The 25,579-nt window shown below is 44.1% G+C and overlaps 1 protein-coding gene across 12 annotated transcripts in view; it reads right to left on the bottom strand.

The window, feature by feature from the left end:
* zfhx3b (zinc finger homeobox 3b) overlaps positions 1-25,579 on the bottom strand; it is a 324,823-nt gene that overhangs the window by 54,323 nt on the left and 244,921 nt on the right. For all 12 annotated transcript variants that reach the window (XM_069524024.1, XM_069524002.1, XM_069524010.1 and 9 more), the window contains one exon: positions 3,992-4,223. In XM_069524024.1, coding sequence (XP_069380125.1) covers positions 3,992-4,223 — 232 coding nt within the window. The remainder of the gene's footprint in view (positions 1-3,991; positions 4,224-25,579) is intronic.

Genomic DNA, 25,579 nt, shown 5'->3' with positions numbered 1-25,579 from the left:
TCCTCATCCTCATATCCACTCTGCATCACCAGGGCAATAACAGCCTTTATTAAAAGCGCATTGCAGCAGTGTCTGTCTATACAAGTTACTTTCAGATTGGCCATAATGTGGCATGTAGAATGGGCCTGGTGGTTAGGGGCTACAATATCCTGTTTCGGGAAAGGTTTACTTTGCATTTTAACAAGCATGAATAAAAGAGGACATTCCAGAAATGGCTACCGTCTGTTTTGCTCTTGCCTGTGGGGGGCAAAAGCTTGGGCCATGGCCTTTGCATGCCATCAGAGCGTGACCTGGCTCACCTCTGATTTTACCTGGCTTTAACAGCTTTACCTCAGCCACTGGACATGCAAATAACTTATGTATGACAGCAGGGAAAGGTAAAGCCATGATAATGTGGATACATCCCGTCTGCAATTGTTGAATCTCAATGTGAGCTGCAAGGTGTTCGTGAAAACCTGGACATATGAGTGACTTTCCCCTATTTTCTCTATTGGCACATTTTCTGTGTCACAGTCCCCTTTCCAGCTTTTTCAGATTGTCTCAAGAATTATGCATGAGGCAGGATGGGAGCGGGAGGGATGTGGGTAGGGAAGAGGAATGCCTCTGTTGTCAGGACAGGGCTTGCTATTAGGTGTGTGACCCTGAAAGGCACCCCTTTTAGTGAAACAAGCAATGGATCTCATATTGGATACCACTATTATGCAGTAATTTGTATGCATCCTTTCGTCTCATTTCCATTTAATAATGCACACGGCTGCCCCTGCCCAGTTTCTCAAACTGGTCATTAAAAGTAATGCTGATCTAAACTGGGGGCTTAAGTTCCGCTTACACACTCTCACAGTGTGGTGGATGAAACAACTGCGGAGTCAAAGTAAAGATAACCCCTACCTAGACTGCACTTTAGCCGAGGTATACTCAGGCCTCTGTGTCCAAACAGGACGGGAGACAATGAGTGGTGGCTGCCCAGGCGGCCCCAGCCCCAGCCTTCTCCTTCCCAGCCTTCCAGGCTCACAGACAGGGATTTCCTCCTGCGACGAGAGCCAAGCCGTCACAGCCCAGCGATCAAGGGCCTGCCATCTGTGACTGAGGCGGATTTACAGCAGGAGCTAATCCACACTGTCAGCCACGTTTATTCTCCATCTCTGCCTCATCCTTACACATACATATAAACACACACACATACGCCACAGCTGAAAAATACTAATATTTTACCTAACTCTCTCTCTCTCTCTAACACACACACACAAAATAAAACCCAACATTCCTTGCAGAGGGGGTGTCCTTTTTAGAGACATTCATTCCATTCTACGCTCAAAAAATAACTTTTGAGTTGATTAAATGTTAAGAAATGAGAAACCTCAATGTGTCACTGAGTTGTATGCCCTGGTGAACACCATTCTTAAGAAATAGGGTCATCCTACACTCAAGTGTCACCAGGGCAAACACGCAGAATCTCCCCAAACTCGTTTCCCCCACTTCTACACTCATTCTTGACTGTTTCCTCTTATTCTCCATGTACAGTATTGGACTCTCGTGTACCCTGGTGCTGTACGATGACAGTCGTCAGCCTTCAGCAGTCGCCATTATCCCCCACACTTGACATCAGCACGACGACAGGTTTTTACTTCCTCTCTGTAACCTCTAAAGCTAAAATATATTTTGTCTTCATGCTGTCAGACCAACTGTCCTCACACATGAACATTTTAGGAGAGTTTTAACATTTCCTCCCTCGCATCCCATGCCACATACACGTCTCCTTTTCAGTTTTTTTGTGTATACCTGCCACCTTGTAATGACCTGCCACCCTTACAGCTAGAACTGTTGCAGCCGGTGCAGTGAAGCCAGCGCTGAGCTCAGTGATCTCTACACACAGGTGAGCTGTGTGGCTTTCCTCTGAGGCCTTCCTTCTTTCCCCATAGATTAAGGGTTAAAGAAGACAAATGGAGGCGGGGCGACAGAGCAACATGCCTAAGCAGCACATTTTCACTATGAGCATGAATTAAAACAATGCAGGCCTGTTATCCCTGTGTTAGTCTAATTGGAAAGAAACCTAATTTCTGCTGTTGTTGCTCTTCTACGAGATCCACGTCCAGCCCACAGGAGATTTGTGGCACCGAATCTCCACAGCATATGTTTGCTGCATCCTCATAAGGGGCATTAACATGCAAAGTGATAAAGTGTAAAACATACCAGAACAGTCAGCTACACTTAAAGAGCAAGGCTTAAAGACATTATTGTCTAAAAATGGAGGAATTGTATATAAATATTGTCATGCTACCATTTCATGCCACCGTTCTGTTTAATGTTCTCATGTGTTTGATTATATAGTTTTGAGCTTTCAGGGGGAATAAGCAGGTTTCATATGTTTTGGGAAAAGAATCCCGGGGCAGGCATCGAGCCCAGCATCAAACTCTAGCAGAGAACCACTCAAAGGATCACAGAACCGCAGCAGGCAAAGGAATTACTGTCTAGGTGACCCAGAAATCCAGGGGCAACTTTGTTTTAACAAGCCAGTGAATGTTCCCCCACTTTAGCAACTGTGCCTCGACCACAAAAAGAGCCGTGTGCCACAGAAGAAACAGCGTGGAGGAAATTAAACATTACACAGGGAGAGAGCGGTTCAGCCCGGCTGCAGGGGTGGAGCCATGACGTGGATGGACGCTGTCGGAATGAGGCATTTGGGGTGTGAAATGGTGGAAGTGAGCATAACCACTGTCTACATGCACGAGTGTGTACGTGCGTGTGTATGTTCAGTGATGCTGCCCACACACAGCCCCGCTGCACAGGCCCATTATCTAACCTAATGCTGGGATCCCTCACTGTGGCACACACATAGGCATCTGGCATAATGAAAAAGAAAACAAAAAACAGATAAACACATTTATCTGCAAACAGGACAACAACTGCTCCTGCCTGAACACACAAGAGTGAATTCCCAACCCCCAACCCTTTTAACCTAAAAGGCCCTTCCCCTCCTGCCTTCGTTTGTCCACTGTACTGTAGTCATTAACATATTTGGAGTGCAGCGAGCAGAAAGCTTAATTGTCCCTAATTGCTCAGCTAAATATGTTCTCTAATGATTTGCTTCAGATCTGTGACTGCCTTCTGCGCAATTTCCCGGCCGCTGGGTTCATTATCCCTGCCTCCTTGGAACAAAGCATCTTCACAGGCTGGCCCTTTTTTTCTTCTCCCCCTACAGAACACAGACAGCGAGTATGTGTGTGAGGGAAGGAATGGTTCCCTCTTGGAGGGTAACACAATAGAGCCCCTTTGTCAGGGCACAGGAGTTAAAGTGATTAGAAAACCAAATCTCTGCTAAGAAAGAGTGTTAATTGACCACAGCTCACTCTTCCTAATCAGTCCATAATAAATGAGCAGTCAGGCCACTTTGTTTCAGACATGCTACTGTTGTTGTAGCTGTTGTCTGTTTTTGCTGGTTCTTGTTGTTGTGGCAGCTGCTACTGTTGTGCAGCTCCTCCTTCTCCTTAGTCTCAATATGTCTTTAATGGCCAAAAAGGACAGCTTGTGTTAACAGGGGGAGCAGGGTTAGCAAGAAAATTATTATTCCTGACTTTACTCCACCATTTTTTAGACTTTCCCTCAGTTTTGTCAATGATAAAACAGACTTAACTGGTCTGTTCTTCTCCAGTTTTAAAATAGCAATGTACATTTGAGTTAAATAATAGTATTTGAGTTATTTTCAAACCAATACAGCAAAAGTGTAACAGCAATAACAAGAACCTGAGTTAAAATTATATCTTGTTGGATTTTCTACACATTATCCACTCATGTTAATTCTAGAGAATAATGTGTGAAAGTGGAAAGATCAACAGCGATTGGACATTTTGACAATTCCAACATGTAGTGTCTCAGTTGTGCGAATGGTTGGGTGTGTATAAAAGACAGGATGGAAGGATCAAGAGAGAAGAGAGGAGACACACACACACATACAGAGAAACTTAAAGAAAGGCCACAGGGGGCAGGTTCTGACCTGTATCTGAAGAAGGGCATTTGCGGATGGTGAAGATGGAGCTGAGGTCCTCCTCCTCCTCTGGCAGGCCCTTCTGCAGGCGCTGAAGCTTCCTGAGGCTCTCACTGCGCTGGTGCTTCATGGAGCGCACATGCTGGATCAGGTTGAGCTTGGCCTTGGTCGAGTAGTTACACAGCACACAATGGTAATAGCAGGCATCACCCTCCACCGCGTTTTCGTGCTGCTGCAGGTGCTGTGGGAGGGGAAAGAGAGAGAGAGCAAGAGAGGGAGAGAGAGAAAGAAAGGAGGACAGATAAAGAGGAAGAGGAAAAGAGAGAAAAAGAGGTTATTGTAGATGGCATATAGCTGGCTAGGCACTACCGACTCACTTTCACTCACACAGTTGGCAAATGAACAAATCAATTCCCAATCACAGACCTGTTGTTTAACATCCAGACCTCTTCCACTTCAGGACAACTGTTTGGACTACGCACTTTGCCTGCATGAGTGTCTGTATCGGCGGACTAAAAGGACAGGGGAGGCCTGCGAGGCACGCAAATCTCAGGGGCCCGAGCGCGTGCAGGAATCGCATCAGCCACCCTTCAGAGGCTGTGGGTCCACAGCCTCACAGACGGAAGGGAGCATTGATCCCCTTCACTCAACAGAAGCCTCTCGTCTCTGAAAAGGAAACTCCAAACATCTGCCTGTTTCACGCATGGGATACTAAATATTGATCACGGTGAGTTAAATCCTCGCTCTCTTATAGAGACAGAGAGGCAAAGTCAGCCGGTGGTGAGGCAGGAAGGGGGACGGAGCACATTCTGAGAGAGACGGGAACATTCCTCAACAGGAGGACAACCTTCAGAGGACAGGAAATCAGCGCCACTACTGACCTGTCAACCCCAGTGCTTCATCCAAGACTCAACAGCAGGTCTAGTCCTGGTCTCCAGCCCACCCTCCACACTGTCACAACACTCCTAATACCCAGTACTGACACGATCCCACCACAACCTCCTGTCACACCACCGAGCTCCAGTCTAATTACCTCCTGCACGGCTCAATCAATGATGCAAGGCCGACACAATATGGCAGGGCCTGGTGTGAGCAACAGGGTTATTGACCATTACCCTAAAGCCTCACACTGATGGTTTCTGCATGTTTACAATAAAAAGCCCCAGACTCAGTATGGCCACTTGTGTCATACCAGTCATGTGCTTCTCCTATATCAAACTGGAGTCTTGCTGTGGATATCTAGGGCTGCGATCGATGTCAATCACCACAAGTTTTCCTCTCTCAACTCTAATCTTCTCAGCCTTCGTATCTCTGGTAAGATATGCTGAGGCAACTACAACATGCTGTCTATGTCATTTCTAACAAGGTAAAATGCACTGATGGAAATTAACCTGCAGGTAGAAGGAGCTAATTACTTATATCATTAAAACCCCTTTTACACTGGTCCAAAAATCAACCAACATCAGGCTTTTGTCTGCAATGGGCATTGGATACAATCGGCATTCACTCCCAGGTCAAATGACAATGCTGTAGACAGGGTTTTATCGGCTCCGATCGGCAGTGATGGAAACGTGATGCCAACGTGAACACGCTAATTTGGTAAGAGTGAGAGCACCTCAGTTTTCCCAGCATTCATGATGCAACGAGGGAAAAAAGCATAAATAAATATATAAAAGCAAACTAAACTCTTATGGCAATGGGGAAGGAGTCAAAGGTTTTGTGGGTTTACCAGCGATTTAATCAGTATGTTTTAAAAGGATATACAGTTCTGCATTTAAAGAGCATAAATGCCTCTGTGATCATTTGAGTTACACATAAAGGGTTCAGAAAACTGAATCATTCTTCAAAAAGAAACTGAACTATCCTCTCCTGCACTGGATGACATGTTTGCCTGGATGCACAATGTAAAAGCGATGGAAACATTAGACATTTAACCACATTACATCGAAATCAGGTGTTGACAGCCTGGTGAAAAAAAAGTCATAACAATATTATGCCTCCCTAAAATGCTCTTGTCCCTTTCTCCTAATGTTTAATTTTCTGGCAATATTGTAATATTGCTATGGGGTTTTCTGAGCTATTGTGTTTCATTCTCTTTGGTTTCATATTTCTCGTTTCTACACCTAAAATGTGCATTAAAACACCGCTTCCAGGAAAAGGAACAGGAGTTTTTTTTTTCTCCTCCTTTTTGTGAGCCCCACAGCTCGGTGTAATAGAGTTATTAGGTGATTGTAAAAGGCTGTGTGTCTCTGTGTGCTCTCCTTTCTCGCCTCGTTTTAAGCCCTCCATGATGTCATGAATAGGTGTTGCTGGATATTGTGGGAGCTCTCCTCCTCCTTCCCCTCCTTTTCCTCTGTGCACAAATATTGCATCAGAAATAAGGTAGAGAGCGAAACCTGAGAGACAGATTCAGTTATAGATAACACCAAATCCATCATGCAAACTGCTTTTAGCCATAGCAGATGTCTTGAATTAAAAAAAGAGAGAGTTCTTGCCACAAATGACTCAAGGCTGCAAAAATCTACAAGAAGACAAGTTAAAAAAAAAATGACAGCACCTGACCGAAAACTTCAAAGCTGGTCTCAGGGGGTAGAGAAAAAATTCTGGGAGTTTTATAGTTTCCCATAAAAACCACAGGGTTTATATAGGAGTGAACTTGAGACTGGCTGCCCCAGAATCGGCCATAATTCACTATAAACCTGACTAACCAGGAAGATGGTCTTAACAGGGCCAAAACCGGCCGGCCCCGGTGCTTGTAGCTGTGTCTACAATGTCAAACGGTTACACCTGTAAACCACCACTTTCACCATCCCTGCACTGGCCGTGACCCAAGGCAGTCTGGGGTATTTTCGAGTCAGTAAACAGGGTAAGAGATCAAGACAATGATCGGTGGGGTGGGTCCCTGTTCATTCAGTATTCCAGAGAACAGAACGTCCATGAGAACGTGCCCCTGATCCTCTCATGCACACATTTTTTCAAATGTGAATTCTCACTGGACTCCTTTGAAATTCTACGTGTGAGAAACTGTTAGTATCGCATCATATCTGCAGTATGGACACAGTATATTTGCACTTTACCTCCCTCTCAGGTTCGTTCGTTCACTCACTCACTCACTCACTCACTCACTCACTCACTCACTCACTCACTCACTCACTCACCCACCCACCCACCCACCCACCCACCCACCCACACACACACACACACACACACACACACACACACACACACACACACACACACACACACACACACAAACTTTTAATTTGAAACATAATAATGCAAGAGACAGGGTCTATGTCTGTTTCCTATGAACCTGCAATGAAGCCCCTAGTTGATAAATCACCTCCAACTGGAGTGCAGGAATTTGGCGGCTTAATGAAAAAGTCATGTCGAGCTGGGAGGAGTTGCTGGGCCCAGCTCTGGGGTTTCTAAGCGCCCTGTCGAGGCCCCGACGAGAGGGGAGCTGTGGAGCGAAATGGGGGGAAACCGGCAGGGTCAGTGGCACGGGTTCAATACCGCTGAACTGTCTGGGAATTTACAGCAGTCGCATAAGAGATAATACAAGTGTGGGACTGCCGAGAATCAGTGATTGCACTCAACAGCAAATGGGTGTGGGAGACATGCAGGTGAACGCACGTTGTGTGTGGTCTGATTGAACAGATAAGATCACAATGGCACAGTGATCGTAGGTGCCTTAATGTGTCTTAAAATTCTGCAGTTATTTTGTATTTATATTGCATTATTTCATGAGGAAGGTGCAAAAAAAACTGAGATGGATAAGATTAAGATATCTATATTTTTAATGGGGGTTTCCTGCTGAGAGACCAGTTCTAAGCCTTGTTTTATACCACGGTGCTTTCCACAGTTTAAAAATCAGCCGTGGTTTTTCAAGCATCTCTTCGTTGGAGCACCTTGTCTCTTTCTGTGGAGGCTGGAGCAGTACTCTATGCTTTTTCAGGTAAAGAGGGACAGGGGCGGTGTGGGCACCACCCCATCCTCTCGCTCACAACTCCACAGTGCACCTTGCTCTCTGAGTGGGCAATGCACGCCTGTATCAGTTTCACCACCCACCCAGAGCACTGCATACATCTGCATTTCCATCCACTTAAATGCAAAGTAAAAGTGCACCTTTAACACAAAACAGTGTGGTTGCTGAGAGAGTCCGGCTCACACAAGATGGAGGTGGGTATTACTGGAAGGGTGGAAGGGAGACAGAGAGCCGGTAATTCCAAAGAATAGCTCCCCATGGACTCATATAATACAGCATGTGCACGCAACAAACACATACAAAAGTATAGATACAAAGAGTACACACAAACTCATATACACACTCAGACAGGCACACACACACACACACACACACAGCCGCATACCATTATGATCATACCCTAATTTCCACCATTAAATTTGGCAGTGCTGTTAATACAAAATTAATGCATTAAAACAGATGACTATCTGTGAGCTAAATAGCTATCAATTCTAAGAGAGCTGCCAAATTCCCTCTGTGTGAGAGAGCCAGTGAGTATCTGCCTGGATATTGCTTTGTAATTGTCTCGCTGATTCTCGGCACTGAGAGCTGGTGTGTGTTTGTGTGTGTGTGTGTGTGTGTGTGTGTGTGTGTGTGTGTGTGTGTGTGTGTGTGTGTGTGTGTGTGTGTGTGTGTCGTTGCATGCACATAGACGTGCTTTTCACAGTAGGCTTGCACCAGTTATAAAACTTCTATTCTCAACTGCAATAGAGCAGACCTTTTAGATATAAATCAGAATATCAGAGGCAGGACTCATGGTTTTATTTTATCACCTGATGAGAAAATGCAAAAACTAGTTTCTGGCCAGAGACGTGTTGGATTAAGTCAAGCAGCACCTTTGTTTTTCAAAGACAGTGATGTCATGGCATCAGTCATGACCAATGAGGTAACTATATTTCACTCTGAATGGAGACAATGAAATGTGCCTGTCGGGCTGAAAAACACACTTTAGCCAAAGGGAGAAGAAAACACCCGTATATGGTTTAAGTGTCGCTGCGTGTCAACTGTGGCCATAGAACAAAAGGTACTCTGAAGTATATGTATGTAAATATATATATATATATATATTTGTATGTATTGGGTATATATATTTTTAGTATATATATTCACCATCCTGTTGCACTCAAATTGTAGGCAAAAGTTGGAAAGGTGTCAAAATGCTGTCCACTTCAAAATGTAATAAACCCAGATTAAGTTGAATTTAAAATCAGATTGTTTTAATGATAAAGATTAAGTTTTGGGGTTAGGGTCTAGAGAATGAAAACATTTCAATGTAATGACCTCTCTCTTCACAGCAGCAGTGTTTTTGTAAACGTGCAGAGGTTTGTTGGGGGCTTGATTCTCATATATCTGCACTCTGGGATTCCCCTGGAATGTAAGCAGGTTATTTAGCAGAGCGCAGCAGAGTGGCTGGTGTCAGTGAGAGCTCTCAGTTCGGCCTCTGATTCCTTCTCTGCCAGCAACACAAACAACAGCTTTAACCGCAGAGGCCCCACTGGGTGCCAAGTGTGGTGGCTGCTTTGAATTAGCCACTGCAAGCTGCAACATGCCTAAAACTTAGGTTGTGGCTTAAGGGGGCTGTGTGTTCCAGGACTGAACTGTCTACCTACTGCTTCCTGAACCTCATCCACACCCTTGTCCTTTCTTTCCTTTTCCTCCTCCTAATCCCTGCTACCCCTCCACCCCTTTCTGCCCCTGTCTCAAAGCCCGTAATATAGTAAGTTGCTTCCTCTACTGCCTTTGCTATAGAAATGATCCATCGCTACCGGTGAATAAAAACATGCTGTATATTTGTCTCTGGGAGGGAAGAGAGAAACAAAACGGTCCTCTGTGTTGTGAGGAAGGGCAGCGAGGTAAAGATGGATGGCTGGAGGTGTCCTTGGAGAGGATGACTTAACATGCGCCTATGAAACAAAGTAGCCTGAGAGACACTTAAAGACGATACAGCTACTGACGCTCCACACCCACCACTCTTACTTACTTTAACATTAAATAAAGCAATAATTATTGAATTCCGTTTGAATGAGTAAGATGCTAGAAAGTAAACAATGGGAACATAATTGCAGAGGGAAGGCAATCAATGCAGGCAGTCATTTGGGCCATGTTGATTGTGTAGGCTGCTGTATGTGCTCTGCGTGTGTGTGTGTGTGCATAAGTGTGTGCACATTTGTGTAGCCCCTGCAAGTCTAAGGTGAGCTAAGGGGAGTATGTGCTGTGACAGGGAGCTGAGTAATACACTCTCCCATACGCACGCACAAAACAAGAGTTGGGTAATCCCTCCTTCAATAATGACCCAGGGCTCTAAACAATAGCTCTCAATCAGCTGATCAATGTGTCCACATAATTCATGTGCGAGTCACTGTCTTTGAAAGGGGTAGTGGGGGGGGGGGGGGGGGGGGGGGGGTAGTGGGATCAATGCCCTGTGCGGTGATAACGAGCCTGGGCCTATGTCCACAGGAGCCCCGCGCTGGTGTCCAGGGTCTCTCTCATTAAGAACATTTGGATAAGCATGGCTATACATACATAATGTGCACTTCTAATCTGAGCCAGATAAATACATTTCACCCCCTCCTTTAATGAGCTCGGTCCAGCTTTTGTGACGCAACTGAGCGACTCGAAAACAGGCAGGAAATGATGTCAATCCCCAAATAAGAAGAAAAAGGAAAAACAAGTACAGCAAATTAACAGCAAGCTGCTGGCCCCCTCTTTCAGTATCTAATTAACAGCTTAACCTCCTGGTGCTTTTATGAAAGCCATACTGGGAGGAGCTTGCCAAAATTGCAGTACAATAAGTCTGCCTGCAGGAGGCAAGAGCGGGATGGGGCCATGGGGGTACCTAAACAACTGTTACAGCCACTTGATGAGTGGAAGTGGAATGGGGGCAAATCAGGATCTGCCCTGGTCCTTCTCTGCTTTACCCACAGTACTGTGTCAACATAACAATCCTCAAATCTTTTTTAATTTTCATATCAGCAAAACAGGAAACGCACAGCGGGCTGAGATGTTCAGATTGAGAGATTCAATAATTGGTCATTGAATCAGTATTTTACTTGTTACAATAATAACCCATGATAGTAGGGAGGAAAATGACATGGTTTTGGGAGCTGCTCAAAAAACTGAACGTCTCTGTGTCTAAACTAACATATTAGTTAGAGAGATAGAAAATAAGCACGTATGTGCAAGGAACACACTTCAGCCGACACGGCACAACTACACAACTTCTTGATTCTCAAACACACATCGAAATATTCTTCACAAGGAGACAAAGACCATTTCATCAGAGGTCCACTATCTGTCACCTGGCTAAGAAATCAGAAACACTATGTGACAGGTCTTGTTCTCCTGCACTTCCCAAAATTGATAGTATGTTTAAGTACACAGCCTTTTCCACATATGCTCACTGTGATGAAGTTGGGCAACAACAACCAACAGAATCTTCTATAGTATAAATGTATGAGAGGCACCACACGGACTGCCCAGATCTGGACTCAGCCGTACTGTAGGTCACTGGTGTGTTAGTAGGGTAAAGGCACAGTTGAGAGTCTCCAACACCTCGCTGCCTTCTATTTTGTCACTTGCCAGCCACACAATGGCAGCACGGCCTTGTGGAGGCACTCTGGGCAGCGAAAAGCTTGTTAGATGGAGATGAGGGACGAAAAAGAGTTTTTGGAGAGGGCAGAGTGGAAGGAGGCCTATAAGAACGAGGGAGAGACTGTGAGTCGGGGGCACAGGGGGTTGTTGGATTAAGATACTGGCAAACACCACTTGTAATGATTAATGCAGTCAGTGGGAATTAAATTCAGAGCAGGAACATTACCCAAACACAATTAGTCCTCAAGAACAAACATCACACTCTGCCATGAATGCAGATTCATTGCCATATCACTGTGAGGGAGTAGCCATCAGAAGTCAGAAGGACTCCAGAGGTAAGACTTATCACGTCTGACGCGGTTTCTTAAGGTGTTGACGATTATGTGTCTCCTTCCTTCCTTTATGGTTTCTAGGATCCAAAAAAAGCCCTTACATGTGCCCACAGCAGAAGGGGTAACCAAAAGCCATGCTGACTGCACTGCAGCTCTGCCTACGCTCTCGCTTATAAGCCTATTGTCATTAGCTGATCTCCTGTTCCACCTTTTCGCTGACGTAACGGCAGAGAGGAGACATAGAATACAGTCTCCTCAGGCTTGTATTATCTAGCTTTCACCCCTGGCGTTCTCAGTTTGGTAGTGTAAATATTTCATTACCACATAATTGGTTGCCGCTTCAGGCTACGCAATAAGACTGTGGAAGCTGTAACACTGTATGTTTTCTAACTATCCCGTGCATCCTTCTCTTTTTTGAATGTGAAATTCATAAAAATGTGTTTTGGGGAGGAGGGCGTGGGAGATCTCGTAAAGGGGAAATGTTTCGTTGTTTGTGCTCTGCCCTCACACAGGCTCACTAGAGACACCAGCTAATTAAGAACGGTGATGATGTGCTCAGCCAGAGTCAATATTTAACCCAGTCTTACACAGCTATCTTTATTAGCAGGATTGCACTGAGAGAAAAGGAGCAACACAGTCTCTGAGAGGTCCTCTTCTTAAAATGAAAATTAATGAGTGGGGTTGAGTGGAGTTGAATATACAGAGTTGGTCTATATGTGGAACATGAAGCACCTTGTTGGAGCGAAACTGCTGCTGAGGGTTCTTCAAGTAATTCAAACACCAAACACCCACTGGTTTCACCTGTTATCTCTTCCCATACCCGCCAAGCTGCAGTTTTAATGAGTGAAAGCCTGACATTTCACTTTTGGTACAGACTAAAAACTACAAATAAAAAAAGCTTAACATTGTAAGTGGTGTGAAAACTACCATTGCTTCTCTACTTTTGTACAATAAAAAAAAGAAAAATCATTACACATCCTCTGAAACCTTCCTGTTCATTCTTCAGGGAGTAATCTTTAAGCCATTACCGTCTTGAATTAGAAGCGAGTAACTAAAACGCAGAAGACAGCTGTTCCCCCATAAAAACAAAACTTTGATTTTTTTTTTCTTCATAAGACCTATTGTAGCCTTTGACCCATGCCCACGGGGAGATAGTGCACTTCTGATGAAAAATGGTAGCCCCTTCCTTCCCACGGGCATAGCCAACTCTATCACGAATACATCTGGGCCTTGCTAGCACTGGCTTCTTTAGAGGGGTCACTCCGTTGGCCCTGCTCATTAGCCAAAGAAAAAAACATAACTTCACTTTCCATAAAACAGAAACAAAAGTGCTCATTGATCAGGGTAATCAATCGGGGATCAATAACCTAAACCCTCATCGTTTCCAGTGCAGCATAATTGCAGTTGAGATATAGTTGTCATCACTAAAAATCAAACACAGACCAGACTAATTGGAGGAGGCCTATTGCTTTTTGGTTATGCAGGCAAAAAGCTTTGCAAAGCACCCAGCAAGACTTGTAATGGCCAGTGAGTGGAGCATCCCAAAATAACTGTTCATGCCAATAGCAAGTGTCATCACAGAGGTCACTATGCTGGCTGCCCATGTGGGGACATCTAATACAGGGCTCACACACAAGAGGGCTTTGTATCCCTTCTCATGTAACTTGTGCACATAAATTATAAGATCACATCAAGCCCTAATTTTATAGGACACCTTGTGATATTAATCTATGGTTTTGGAGGAATGTCCTGATTAGACAATTTGTTGCTGACCTCATGTGTTGTCAGTGGTCAGAAAAAAAGGTGTCATTTTCCACTCCAGTAGCTGAGAGCTGGTAAAACAAAGAGGAATTCCTGGTATAATAGACATTTCATAAACTGGCATTGCAGGCGAGTTACCTTTACTGCATGTACACAGTTCAATTGTGCAAAAAAAATATCTCAGACCATACTTCAAAGCATTCCACTTTTCCCCTTCCTGTTTATTGATTAGATAAAGCTCTTGTTCAGTAATTGTGCAGTAAATCAAGCATGGTGTGCACTAATCTCAACCCCGGGAGGAAAGTGTTAAAGGTAAAACCTGCTGGAAAGTGCATAATTACGGCACTGTGTTCAGCCAGGAGAGAGGATACACTCCTCCCTCTCGCATTTCTCACTCACTGCCTGCACAACCAGAGGCAGCAGAGAGAGGGGTTGGCAGAAGAGCAACGGGAAGTGTATACAGTTTCTAACCACCTCTCACTCCCTCCCTCACTCTTTCAGTCCTTCTCCCTCTCAGTGCATTCCCAACCAAAGCGCCGGGGGCGCCATGCTTGTAAAGAAACCACAGCCTTTTGAGTGCCTCTTGTATTTACAAACGGAGGCATGTTGGAATCAAAGGCATTACCACATGACATAACACATTAAACAGTTGGCAGATTGAGAATTTATAGACTGAAGAGATAGTGGATGGGGTAAACAGGAACAGTACCATTGTTGGATCAGTTTATCTATAGCTATACTTGGTATGAGAGCTGAACTTACCTAAACCAGAGCACAGGAGAGGAGTCAACTGCAGCAGCTCCCTCCTTTCCCTTGCTTTGCCTTCCCTCTCTACACACAGCTCAGGCTATACTCCAGGTGGAGACAGCTATCACTTTCTCATCAACTTCCTGTTCCGCTCGTCTCTCCACCCCCTATTCTCTCCGCTCTCTCACTCCCAGCTGCACAACTTGGTTTTCTGTGCTTTGTTTGAAGAAATACAAAGCTGTATCTTTTCCCCCATCTTTTGAAACACTCAAATCTGCAGTTAAAAGATTTTTTTTCTCCCTTTCTCTCCTCATCCCTCCTTCTCTTATCCTCCTCCCCCAGCATTTTCCCTTGTTGCTGTTCTGCCTAATCTCACCTCAGTTTTTATTTCACCCTCATCAGCAGGGACCTAAAAATAAATGATAAATGGAATATGATATTTTAAAGTCTTATCTCTTATCTGTTCTTACAGGGGAATAATGGGGTAGTTAATCCTGCAGATCCTACTCAAATTGATTAATCAGCACATGCGGACAATCAAATAAATGATTAATATTCCCCAGTCCTGTGGTCGGACAGTTACCCCTGAAACCATCAGTAATAATTCAGTAACCCTTCGCAGACCACAGGCTGCAGCTAGTCAGCCTCACTCAGCATCAGTCCTCTGATGTTCAGCAGGACTTTGAACTTCCCGAACAGAAACTCAGACACACCAGGGGTAAAACAATCTGCAGTCTACTCTGTCTCTGAGCCTCAACGCCCGACTACCTGATCAGACTCACACACCACATTACAATGCATTTACAGACTTGAGGGAGAAGGACGGCAACATATGACATGGGCTGCTTCATCTAACTGTTACACATAGGAGCATGGAGGCTATAAAAACAAATCTCTGTTTTCTACTTTTCTGAAAAATCGTACAGAAATGTTCAAATTACTGCATCATGTAACAATTGATAAAAATATCCACCCAGTCATAAAAAAGCAGTCTTTCCTTTAAGAGCACATGTGTACCTGAAATGGTGTGCATTATGTAAGCACTAGGTGAAATGCCTTTAAAAAATAATGCCACTGTGTTCCCACAGCGAGAGAACCAGATGTCTCCAGGCACTCACAGACTGACAGAGAGACAGGCTGTTTAGCAGCAACTCTCCCAGGCCTAACCGCACTGAGCACACCCTGTCCTGCTGGTGGACAAAGGAGGGGAATCTCTATTGAAAAAAGGCCCTTCTTTTCTCTCCCATTACCCATGCTACTCTCCCTCCCACAGAGGTCAGTGAGCAGCCATCTTCGTGGCGCTCCTCTGCATCTGCCATGCTATAACTGCTATTAATCAAGCAGAGGGCCGAAGGCAGAAGAGAGCACCTCTTTTCTCCCCCACATTTGCACCCAGGCTCGGGAATGAATGGGTGGGGGTGGGTGCCGGGGTGTGACGGGAGATATGTGTGTATGCACGTGTATATAACTTGGGGGAGGTGACTGGGAGGGGGGGGTAAACACTGCTTGTAGGTGTGGAATGTCAGCTCTGCTCCGAATGGGCCTACAATGCTAAAGCTGTGGATATGTGTGTCTGTCTCTGCTACTGCTTGGACACAAGTTATGCAAAGCCAGTGCTCTGCTCTATGATCTACATTTATACAGTATATACACACTGCTGCACCCACACCCTAATCCCTCCTCTCTGCCGTACAGGAGACTTGGCCTTTGTGTTGTGTCTGACCAGCCCGTTGCCTGAATCAGCACGTGCAGCTGTCTACTGTGACGAACGCACTCCTGCCAGGATCAGGACACAGTGACTCTTCATTGCATTGCTATGTTTTAATATGGCTGCCTGGCATTACTAAAGCCATTTAAAATCCATCTCAGAAGCCACTGACCTCGGGGGAGTTTACACAGGCTGAGAGCACGTTGAGGTTTAGCTATAACACATATTGATGGCCTTTAACTTGTGTTTGAGAACCTTGGAGGGTGGCGCGATAAGAACTATACGCTCACAACCGCGGCAAGACCGAGCCCTAAAGTGTGAGTGGCCATTCAGTACTCTTGCCAATATGCCCCGTGATATATGGCTTTTGCCTTTAATAGGTACGAGCGTGGCGTGTAGGGCAGTGTCGTGAAAAAGCCCCGTTTTATATAAGCGTTACAGTTCACTTTGATCTCGTCTCCTGCTCCACTGTTTATAAATCAGCCACACAAATATTTATGAGCGGAACGCAGAAAATGGCTGGTCTGGTTTGTATCTCTGCCCTCCTCCCCTCCCTCCCGACTGCGTCCACCCTCCACCCCCCTGTGGCTGATGTGTGGATGAGGCCACCGCAGATGCAGAGCGAGGGAGCGTATAGGCCCCAGGCCACATCCATCATATCTGCTCAGTCTCTGGCTATTGTGTGGCCCTGGAGAAAGCTGACCTAACCAAAACAACGAAGATGGCACATTTACCATGAATAAAAATAAAGACAATAAAGAAACGAAAAATGTCGCTCACAACTTATTTAATGAAGAAGATGATGTGTAATAGTGAACTTGTATGGAGCAAACATTAGCGTGTCAATGCAAGTATAAGGCTAAGCATGGTGTGCATGATCACACACGCATTCATGTCCCTGACTAATGCATCACTAGTTCATCAGTAACAAAGCTCAATAAATTAAAACAGCCATGTTCAATACTTATTGCCTCTGCCTCCATTTTAGCTCACCTATGTGTTTCTGTCTACAACACAGACAATGGGTCAGGCCCAGAGCTTCTGGATCCATATGCTTTAATTGCTCCCCCCTGTCCTGACCTCTGATCCAGATCACTCTGATATACAGCATCTCTATTAAATTGGGATGTAGGTAAATATTCTTCTAATGACCCTGAGTTCTAGCGACACCATTGAAAATGGAGGAGAAAAAAAAATCAATCTTCTCTTTTCCTTTTTGCCCTTCACTGACTCTATTAGTTCCCTTTTTTATCTCAGGGTTGACTCTAAAAAGCACGGAGGGAGACAGAGCAGAATGGAGCGTCTCCCCTCGTTTTGACAGGGCATTGAACTAGATTCATTTCGGTATCGAAGAGATTACAAACCTATGCTCAGACAGAAATATCTTTTGAGCACCATCTTGACTGTCCTTCAAGTCACGCATTGGGTTTGCTAAGCCAATGGGAAAAAAAACAGTAAGACAGACTTTATCTAAACTGAGCAGAATGTTGATCCTGCAATCTAGACTCGAGATAATTTAAAAGATAACACGGTTGAAGTGGCAAAGAGACAAACAAACTGGACCAAATGTTACCCATCATGCAGCGCGGGTTCAAAGAGAGATTGCTGTGTATGCTAGGCTATGTGCATGTGTCTGTGCATGTGTGTGCACCGTACAGTAAAAGCTGATGAACTCTGTATGTGTGTGTGTGTGTGTGTGTGTGTGTGTGTGTGTGTGTGTGTGTGTGTGTGTGTGTGTGTGTGTCTGTGGGCAGGGTGGGTGGGGGTGAGGGGTGGTGGTGGTAGTGGTGGACTGGCTTGTCGATCGATGCAGTGATTGGCAGTTAATGGCTTTTCCTGTTCTGCCTTGGTAACCCTGGCCTGATGGCTGTTGCTTCTGATCAGAGATGGCAGATGGTGTTTGATTTTCGTATATAAACCCCCGACTTTGTGGAGATGGCTTCATCAGGCTCAATGATTTAAAAGTTGAATACTGGGAATACTCCAGTGCTGGATCTCGTTTTAAAAAGCCCTAACCTCCCTTCCAGATGTAACGACTGATCTCGCTTAACTACATGCAACACACGTGCTTAGTATTCTGCTATTAACCACTCAGTCCTTCAACGATAAACTATCAGGATGAAATCCACGGCAGATATGTTTTTTTTTCCCATGACGTCCGTGAGTCACGTGACCACTCAGAGAATCAAACATCCCCAATCATCAAAAGATAATCCTCAGACAGAGTTATCACCACATTGTTCCGTTCTTTTAATCCAAACCGTAAAATAGGACAGCACAAACTAGGAAGTTAACTTAAGGAAAAGGAGAAAAGGTTGTAAACAGAGGGAAGCTCAATTTGATGTAAAAGAAAAGATGGGAGGTAATCAAAGTAAAAACAGCAGGTCCTAAAATGTCAGATTTCTTTGTGTAATTTCATGTTTCAATGTCTTAAGTCTGATTTTAGTCGATTTCCTATTTTTATTATTTTATTTAAGAATAAAAGTTAAATAAAGTGAGGAGCATATAAGTAAAAGAGACGGATTCAATCTATGGATAAATGCCAAACATCCCTGTGGAAAAAAGAAAGGATTGATCTGGCGTTGTAGTGCGGACAGAGTCATCTCCAAAGCTGCAGTTATATTCAAATCATCTGTGGGAGGAGGTTTGCTGACACTCGGTAAGATGTGTCTGAACACTGAGGAGCACAGAAGCAGTTTATTTTTGTGTGTGTGATGATGATAATGATGATGATGATGTGTGTGTGTGTGACGGAGAGAGAGAAACGTGATAGAGATAGATGGAGAGAGAGAAACATTTAGGTCACAGTGGAACTCATAACTGCAAAATTAATACACCCTTACTCCTGGAACATCAACAAATAAAATACTTATGCTCTCTCTCTCTTTCTCTCTCACCTCTTCCAGCATGCAAATGAGTACATTGATCATTTGAATAATAATTTGCATCCCAGATCTCGCAATTCCACGTTCAAACTTTAACAGCTCCCTGAATTTCTCATTTAAACAGAAGCTGCACAGACAGCCCTTATGCTTCAAATTATTTCAACATGACTATTCCAACCTAACAAGCATAAATTAAGGAAATTCCTATCTAGTGACAGAGAAAGGCCATCCAAAAGAAGGATCCAAGTCTGAATTATTCAGCAGCCTTTAATTTTAGGACTAGTGTTGACGGGATGTGGTGATATTATACAAAAAGAAAAGAAACAGAGTGCGGTGGGGGGGCTGGCACAGAAGGCAGTGAGCGATGACAGCATGTGATCTGGGAGTGGGCCTCGGAGTTCAGTGGCTGTGGAGACTTCCTCTACTGTCTGACTCTCTGAGGAGATCTCAGAGGAGAGATGATTAAAAAAACACAAAAGTGTGAATCTGCTTATACTAAACTTTCACCAGCTTTGGCCAAAAACATCTGACACTCTGGCTACATCCGAGCTACTATGGTTTTGTTTAAAAACGCATCAACTCTGCTACGGATACGCCTGCTGTCCACGCTACCTCAGAGTTTTAGAGTTGCTAATGCTAATGAGTTTGGAAATGCTGCTGGCCCCGTTTTAGTTTGATAACTGCGGAGCAGCATTTTAGTCTGGATGGGTTGAAACGCAGACACTTGCAACCGCTTGCTCACTGGGCCTTTCAGTCGTGACACAGTCATCGCTGATTCGTCAGGTTTCCGCCACATAAACCCTTCTGGATCCAGCATTGGCTTCGGCTACCAGTATAGAACACATGGACAATCAAGCTTTACTGACCACATTGTCTTTGCTAACAGCTGTTGTGCAGTTAAATTCTGCTTTTTACAGTAATATAACTGCTTAAATGCAGAAATACCTGCTTTTAGTTTCCACCCCTGCCGTTTTTCATTTGTTGCCTAGCTTTATTTCTTTGTTGTTTCAACTACACATGCTTCCTGTTTACACCGGTACGTGCATGCTCAATGTCCGTGAGTGGTCATGTGATGTCTGGACCTGGATTAAAACTAACACAGAAACAAAATGCTGGGTAGAATGGATGTAGCCTCTGACCCTGAGGTTAGCCACATAAATGAGGCAGGGTGAGGTGAAGGTGAGCGAGGAACAGAAATGATATGTTGCAGTGGTTCTTACAGTCTAGGTAGTTAAAAAAAAATTCTACCCCCCAACACCACTCTTTCTATTCTGGGCATCAGTTTGTCATGAAGGAATGTAAAAGCCATAAAGTATCGGTGCCCTTGAGAAGCTGAAGATCATTCTTGTCCCCAACTCTTAAAGCTGTCTTCCTCTCTTTCACTCACTATCACTTTCCCGGGCTCGCTCCCCGTCTCTCTTACTCCAGCAGGGAGTTTAAAGTAGAACGCAGGTGTAGAAGACGGCACCCGTGGGAAAGATAACGTTTGGGAACATTCCTGGGGTTAAAAGAGAAGTTTTTTTCCCCCTGATATTCTCCATCTGAAGAACTATGTAATTGCCGTGGTTCCGATACTATGCCTTTGTCCCTTTAGTGCATCCACCCCACACTCTCAATCACTACCTCTTACATCACTGCCTTTTAACTTTCATATAATACTTTAAACAAGGGATTCTATTCTCTGCTACTTTTTACATTTTCATCTTTCCATTTTATCCATCTTTTATACTCAAGAATAAAATGCATGATGAGGAAACAAGGTGCAAAATGATCTTTTCCAGAGCCCCCAGTAAAAACCACATGACACCCTGGGCTGCACTGCTTAATTACAAAAGGATGAAATCTTTTCTTCTACATCTGGAGAAAACATTGTCTGCATAGCACTGATAGATTTACTGCTCCCAGTTCTAACCCTGGACTCTAGCACACAGCAATTAGGCACAACATGGATGGACAACCAGCACCATGAAGTTCAGGAAGAGATGGTTATTCTCTCTCTGCACTTTAGAAAAACGGCCTCTGAGGCCCCACAGTTTCAAACAAAAATCCTAGAAAAAGGTCCTCAGGAAACTGGTGGATTGTTAATTTTTTTTTCAAACCCTGACAGTGGTAACAGAGAGGTAGCACAGACTTTTCACTGCGCAGTGTACAGATTTCACACAACATAACCCATCTGCTTTGAGCAGAGTGTGCTTGCAGGCATCAGCATCTACAGTATCTATGACCCATCATTAACAACAAACAGCCAATGAAGTCCCAGCGAGAAAGTTCTGCAATCCACCAGTAATCGATGCACCACAAAATAGAGAGAGACCTTAGGGGCAGATTTGTTAAAACAAAGAAAAAGCTAAGTAAAACAAAAACAGTACACGCCGTGCACTTAGGAGCTGCAGCACTGTAAATCAAGCATAGCTTTAAATTCTGCCTCTGACAAACAGCACAGCCAACAGGTTGTATAGTTACACAAAAGCTGTCAAACGCACTGTGAGTTGTTTTTAAAAAGTAAATGTGTGTATAAAATCACTCTAGGCTGCTTATAATATCACAGTCAGCTACTCAAACATCCTTTTAGACTTACAAGTGGAACATTACATGTCTAGGGGAATGAACAACAGTCAGGGCCACATATCCATCATTCTCTGAAATTTATCTGTCCCATGACTCTACTCTGTAGGCCAAACCCAAACAGAATAGAAGTCCCTGTGTGCTCATCCTGGTACCTAAGACCTCCTCCCTTCTCCTCATCCGTCTCTTCACCCTAACTTGCTTTCATGTACAGCTCCACTGAACATAGACCTCAGAGCAGAGTAGTTTTGTGGCCCTGACCACTCGGGGGCCATTAATCTGGTGGCTAAGCCACTGATGTATTGATGGCACAGAGCCGGTAAGCCTGCCTGCCTCACTCTCTCCATCCCTTCAGCTTAGGAGCTACATAGATTCACACGAGCCTCCATCTGGCCTCATCAAAGCAGCATTTACCTGCCAACTGCGACTGTTAGGTCTTTCAGGTGTGGCGGCTGTAGGTCGACAGATGCGTTTGCCAGCGCAGGGACTTGTTTGATGCTTTTTTCAAGCCATGATAGCCACAGCATGTTTGCATGCTCTCAAATGCCTTCAATTAAATCTGAGTGTATGAGCAGTTAAGTCTGTTTTCTGTCAGTTTTTCAAATACACTTTCATCTTAATACAAGAAACAGACATTACATAACATTTAGGTGCTCTGCAGACCAGTTAATTCCCCCAAACATTAGCTGAAGTAAGAGTTTAACCATCAGCGTAACTACATTAATATTTGTAGTGAGCCTGTAGTCAAATGCATATAATTCCAGATATTGACTTGACCATTAAACAGCATGTGAAAACTTGGTCAGGTTATTGGAAAACATGAAAATGCCTTTATTAATCAGGTCAATTATTACAGTTAGCCATCAGGGCAACTAATTACCAACTTTTACTACAGCAACACGACCAAATGTAGATGTAGGCGAAGAAGAGGCAGCTGATTACACAAAATCCTAAAAGCGTTTTTTAAAGAGAAGACACAAATGATGTAGTTGAGGGTTTGTTGTGTTGATGGTAAAAAAAGGACAGGACCAAGACTGATTAGCTGTAATATCATATTTACAAGATAGAGGCAGGCAGAGATGGAGTGTAACACAGATTAGATACATAGACCCTCTGGATGGTGCGGGCAGAAGTGTCTTTGAGATGTATTTCTTCTCTCAGCAATGCCCCCCCCCATCTCCTAAAATCACTTAAAAGTGAATAGCTTTGTTTTACCGTTCATAATAATTAAAACATTTAAAAGACAAATCTGAGCCTGTGAAGCTTTATGTGTCCTCCTTTTTTATGGGACTTAGATCTGCTGATTCAATAAGAGAATCACTGTTTTGACAATAACAGTTAACAGTGCTTTGTGTGGTTTGGAGAGAGGAACACCAAACAAAACTAAAGCTGCTTTCAGACATGCACTGAACTCTATATTTTCTCCTAACATTATTCAGATGAATGTGAGAGCGAGTTGGTTGCTCCGGACACTTGCGTTTTTCCATTCAGCTTCAGAGTCAAAACTCTAGAGAAAGTCCTGAACAAAACGGATGATGTCCGGACCCAACTGTCTAGACATCTTCCGGGGTTCATGTCTGCGTCAATGTCTTAAGAGAGAGTCGAACGAGTGGGATGGAGAATGCAGCTGAGGACAATATTTCGTTTTCCAGCAGGGTTAGATTACAGATATTCAACTTTACACGTATCCTCATTCTAGACCACCCATTGGTTCACTATGACTGGCTTGTTTTGTGGGGAGAGTCTTGCTTATGTTTGAGGTGTGATTGAGGTGTGATTGGAGAAGGTAGAAAACATTAATATAACATAAATAGAGGGCTAAGTGGCAGTGATACTTAAGAAACTGTTTCCTGTCTCTAAAAGGTACAAACTGTATACATCATACATCACTGCACCTGGTCACAAAACCACATGCTGTGCACAAAGTGGAACTTATCTCCGCCTTGAACTGTGATAAAACCCAGTCACGGAAACTAATCAAAAGATGTAATCATTAAGACAATGACCAAGCCTCTCAAACTCCCAGATGACACAACTCTATCCTCTCTATAATCATCCTATGGCTGACAATGCAACTCTATGTCCACCACAGAGACAGTATGGAGATCTTATAGGCTGTAATGCACTGGGTCATTTCACCTCTGGTAACTGTGGTGAACAACCACTGAAAAAAGGTAGGAAAACACCATCCTCTCCAGTCTTAGCCCCCCTTTCTATCTATTTGTAAAGTCCCAGCAACACCCATAGTAGAGCAGTTGCACATACTATCAGCAGCAGCAGCAGCAGCAGCAGCAGCAGCTGTGCCACGGGTCAAAGCCCGACCTTTTCCCTGGCCTTCTCAAGGGGTGGGAGCTATAAGAGTTGTGAAATTCTTACACGCTGCCAAACACTAAGCCCTACAAGCCCCCCTTATTTGTGTGACAGCCCTCCTCTCCAATCCACCCTGACTCTCTGTTGTGTGCCACTCCTTCCTTGTTCCACCCACCAAGCAAAGTAACTGAGATCTGTTTGAGGTATTACACTGGAGTGCAGCTCTCTGCAGGCAATTACTGACACAAAGAGGGTACACAAGGTTCAGGATCATGGCTGTGTTAACTGAGGAGGTGTTCTGGAGACCCAGAATTTAAAATAAATAAACCCTTAGTATTGATGTCACACCTTTTATCACATGTTCTTTATTTTATGTTAAAATAATACATTTCATGAGGCCTTGTTGGCATTTTGTGGCACTTAAGATTACACGATTGCTCTGTATGTGCGTGTGTTAGTGTGTGTGTGTGTCTCTTTGTGTGTGCATTCACATGCTTGTGCATGTGAAAGGGGAGAATGGGCTGTCTCCCAGGATGTGCAGCAAGCGCTTTATTAGAGCGGTAGTACCAGTAAATCAGAGCTCAGCTCTTCCTGGAACTGCTGCAACCTTTCCCACTGAGCACTATTACTGAACAATCATAGGCTAGCCATGATAATTAGCAGAGTATCTATCGTTCCAACCCTCCTGTCCCCCCCCCCCCCCTCCTCTCTCCTGTCTGTCTCTCCATCCTTCCACCCCTCCTCTTCTTTGAAATGTCTGGTGGGTGAGTGGGCAAGGCCAGGCGCCCGCTAGATGTCATTTTGCCAGAGGACATTTCACATTACCTGCTGTAATTTTTGTCTTGACGTTGGCCAGAGTGACAATCTGGGCACATTCATCCAGCTCACTATGAGACCACTGAGAAAATATCAAATAATGACTATGACATCCAAGAAAAAGGGAGAGGAATTAAACATGGACGTGCCTATCCTGCCCGAGGAATGAAGGGCAACACGATTCCATAATAATCCTGTTAATGTTAAAAATGCATGGGTAATAACTTCATTTGATTGCTAAACTGAAACATTTTCTTAAACAGGAGTACAAATATAATTTGTGGCTGTAACCTGACAATTTAGAAGTATATAGTCCAAGAGGAGTGCAGTCAATCCTGGTAGTTTCGATCATTAACGGGAAAGGGTCATCGTGCCTTGCATTCCTGACTCTGAAAAGCCAGTGCTTCTGCTGTGTAAGATCATTAGTGAAACACCTTAATGCCTTTTCATGTAACCACTAATCCCTTCATTTACATTACAGCCTATTTTCCTCTATTATGTTTCCTTGTGATTATTTGCTCTGTGCAGAGTGTAGACGTTTTCTTTCATCAGCGTTCACTGATTCTGTTGGATTGCACTGAAGGGTAAAATAGGAGCAGGGACTGCATCCAAGATACAGATTTGTTTGTTAATGGGCTCAACTTAAAAATCTGTTAGTGCACTTGAAAGTACAGTGCATTTGATCAAAACTGCTGTTTTTATAGGACTGTGTGTGTGTGTGTGTGTGTGTGTGAAGGTGTAGGTTTGTGTGTGTCAGAAAGAGAGAGAGATGAAAAGTTTGTATAGCTATGTGTGTGCTCAATAGTGCGGGACCCGAATGGAGAGAGGGGGTGACAGGACTTTCTTGGTTAAAGA

Source organism: Paralichthys olivaceus, chromosome 1, assembly GCF_024713975.1.
Source record: "Paralichthys olivaceus isolate ysfri-2021 chromosome 1, ASM2471397v2, whole genome shotgun sequence".
Classification (NCBI taxonomy): domain Eukaryota; kingdom Metazoa; phylum Chordata; class Actinopteri; order Pleuronectiformes; family Paralichthyidae; genus Paralichthys; species Paralichthys olivaceus.
Note: the sequence above shows the minus strand (reverse complement) of the source record. Positions and strands in the feature narration are given on the sequence as shown.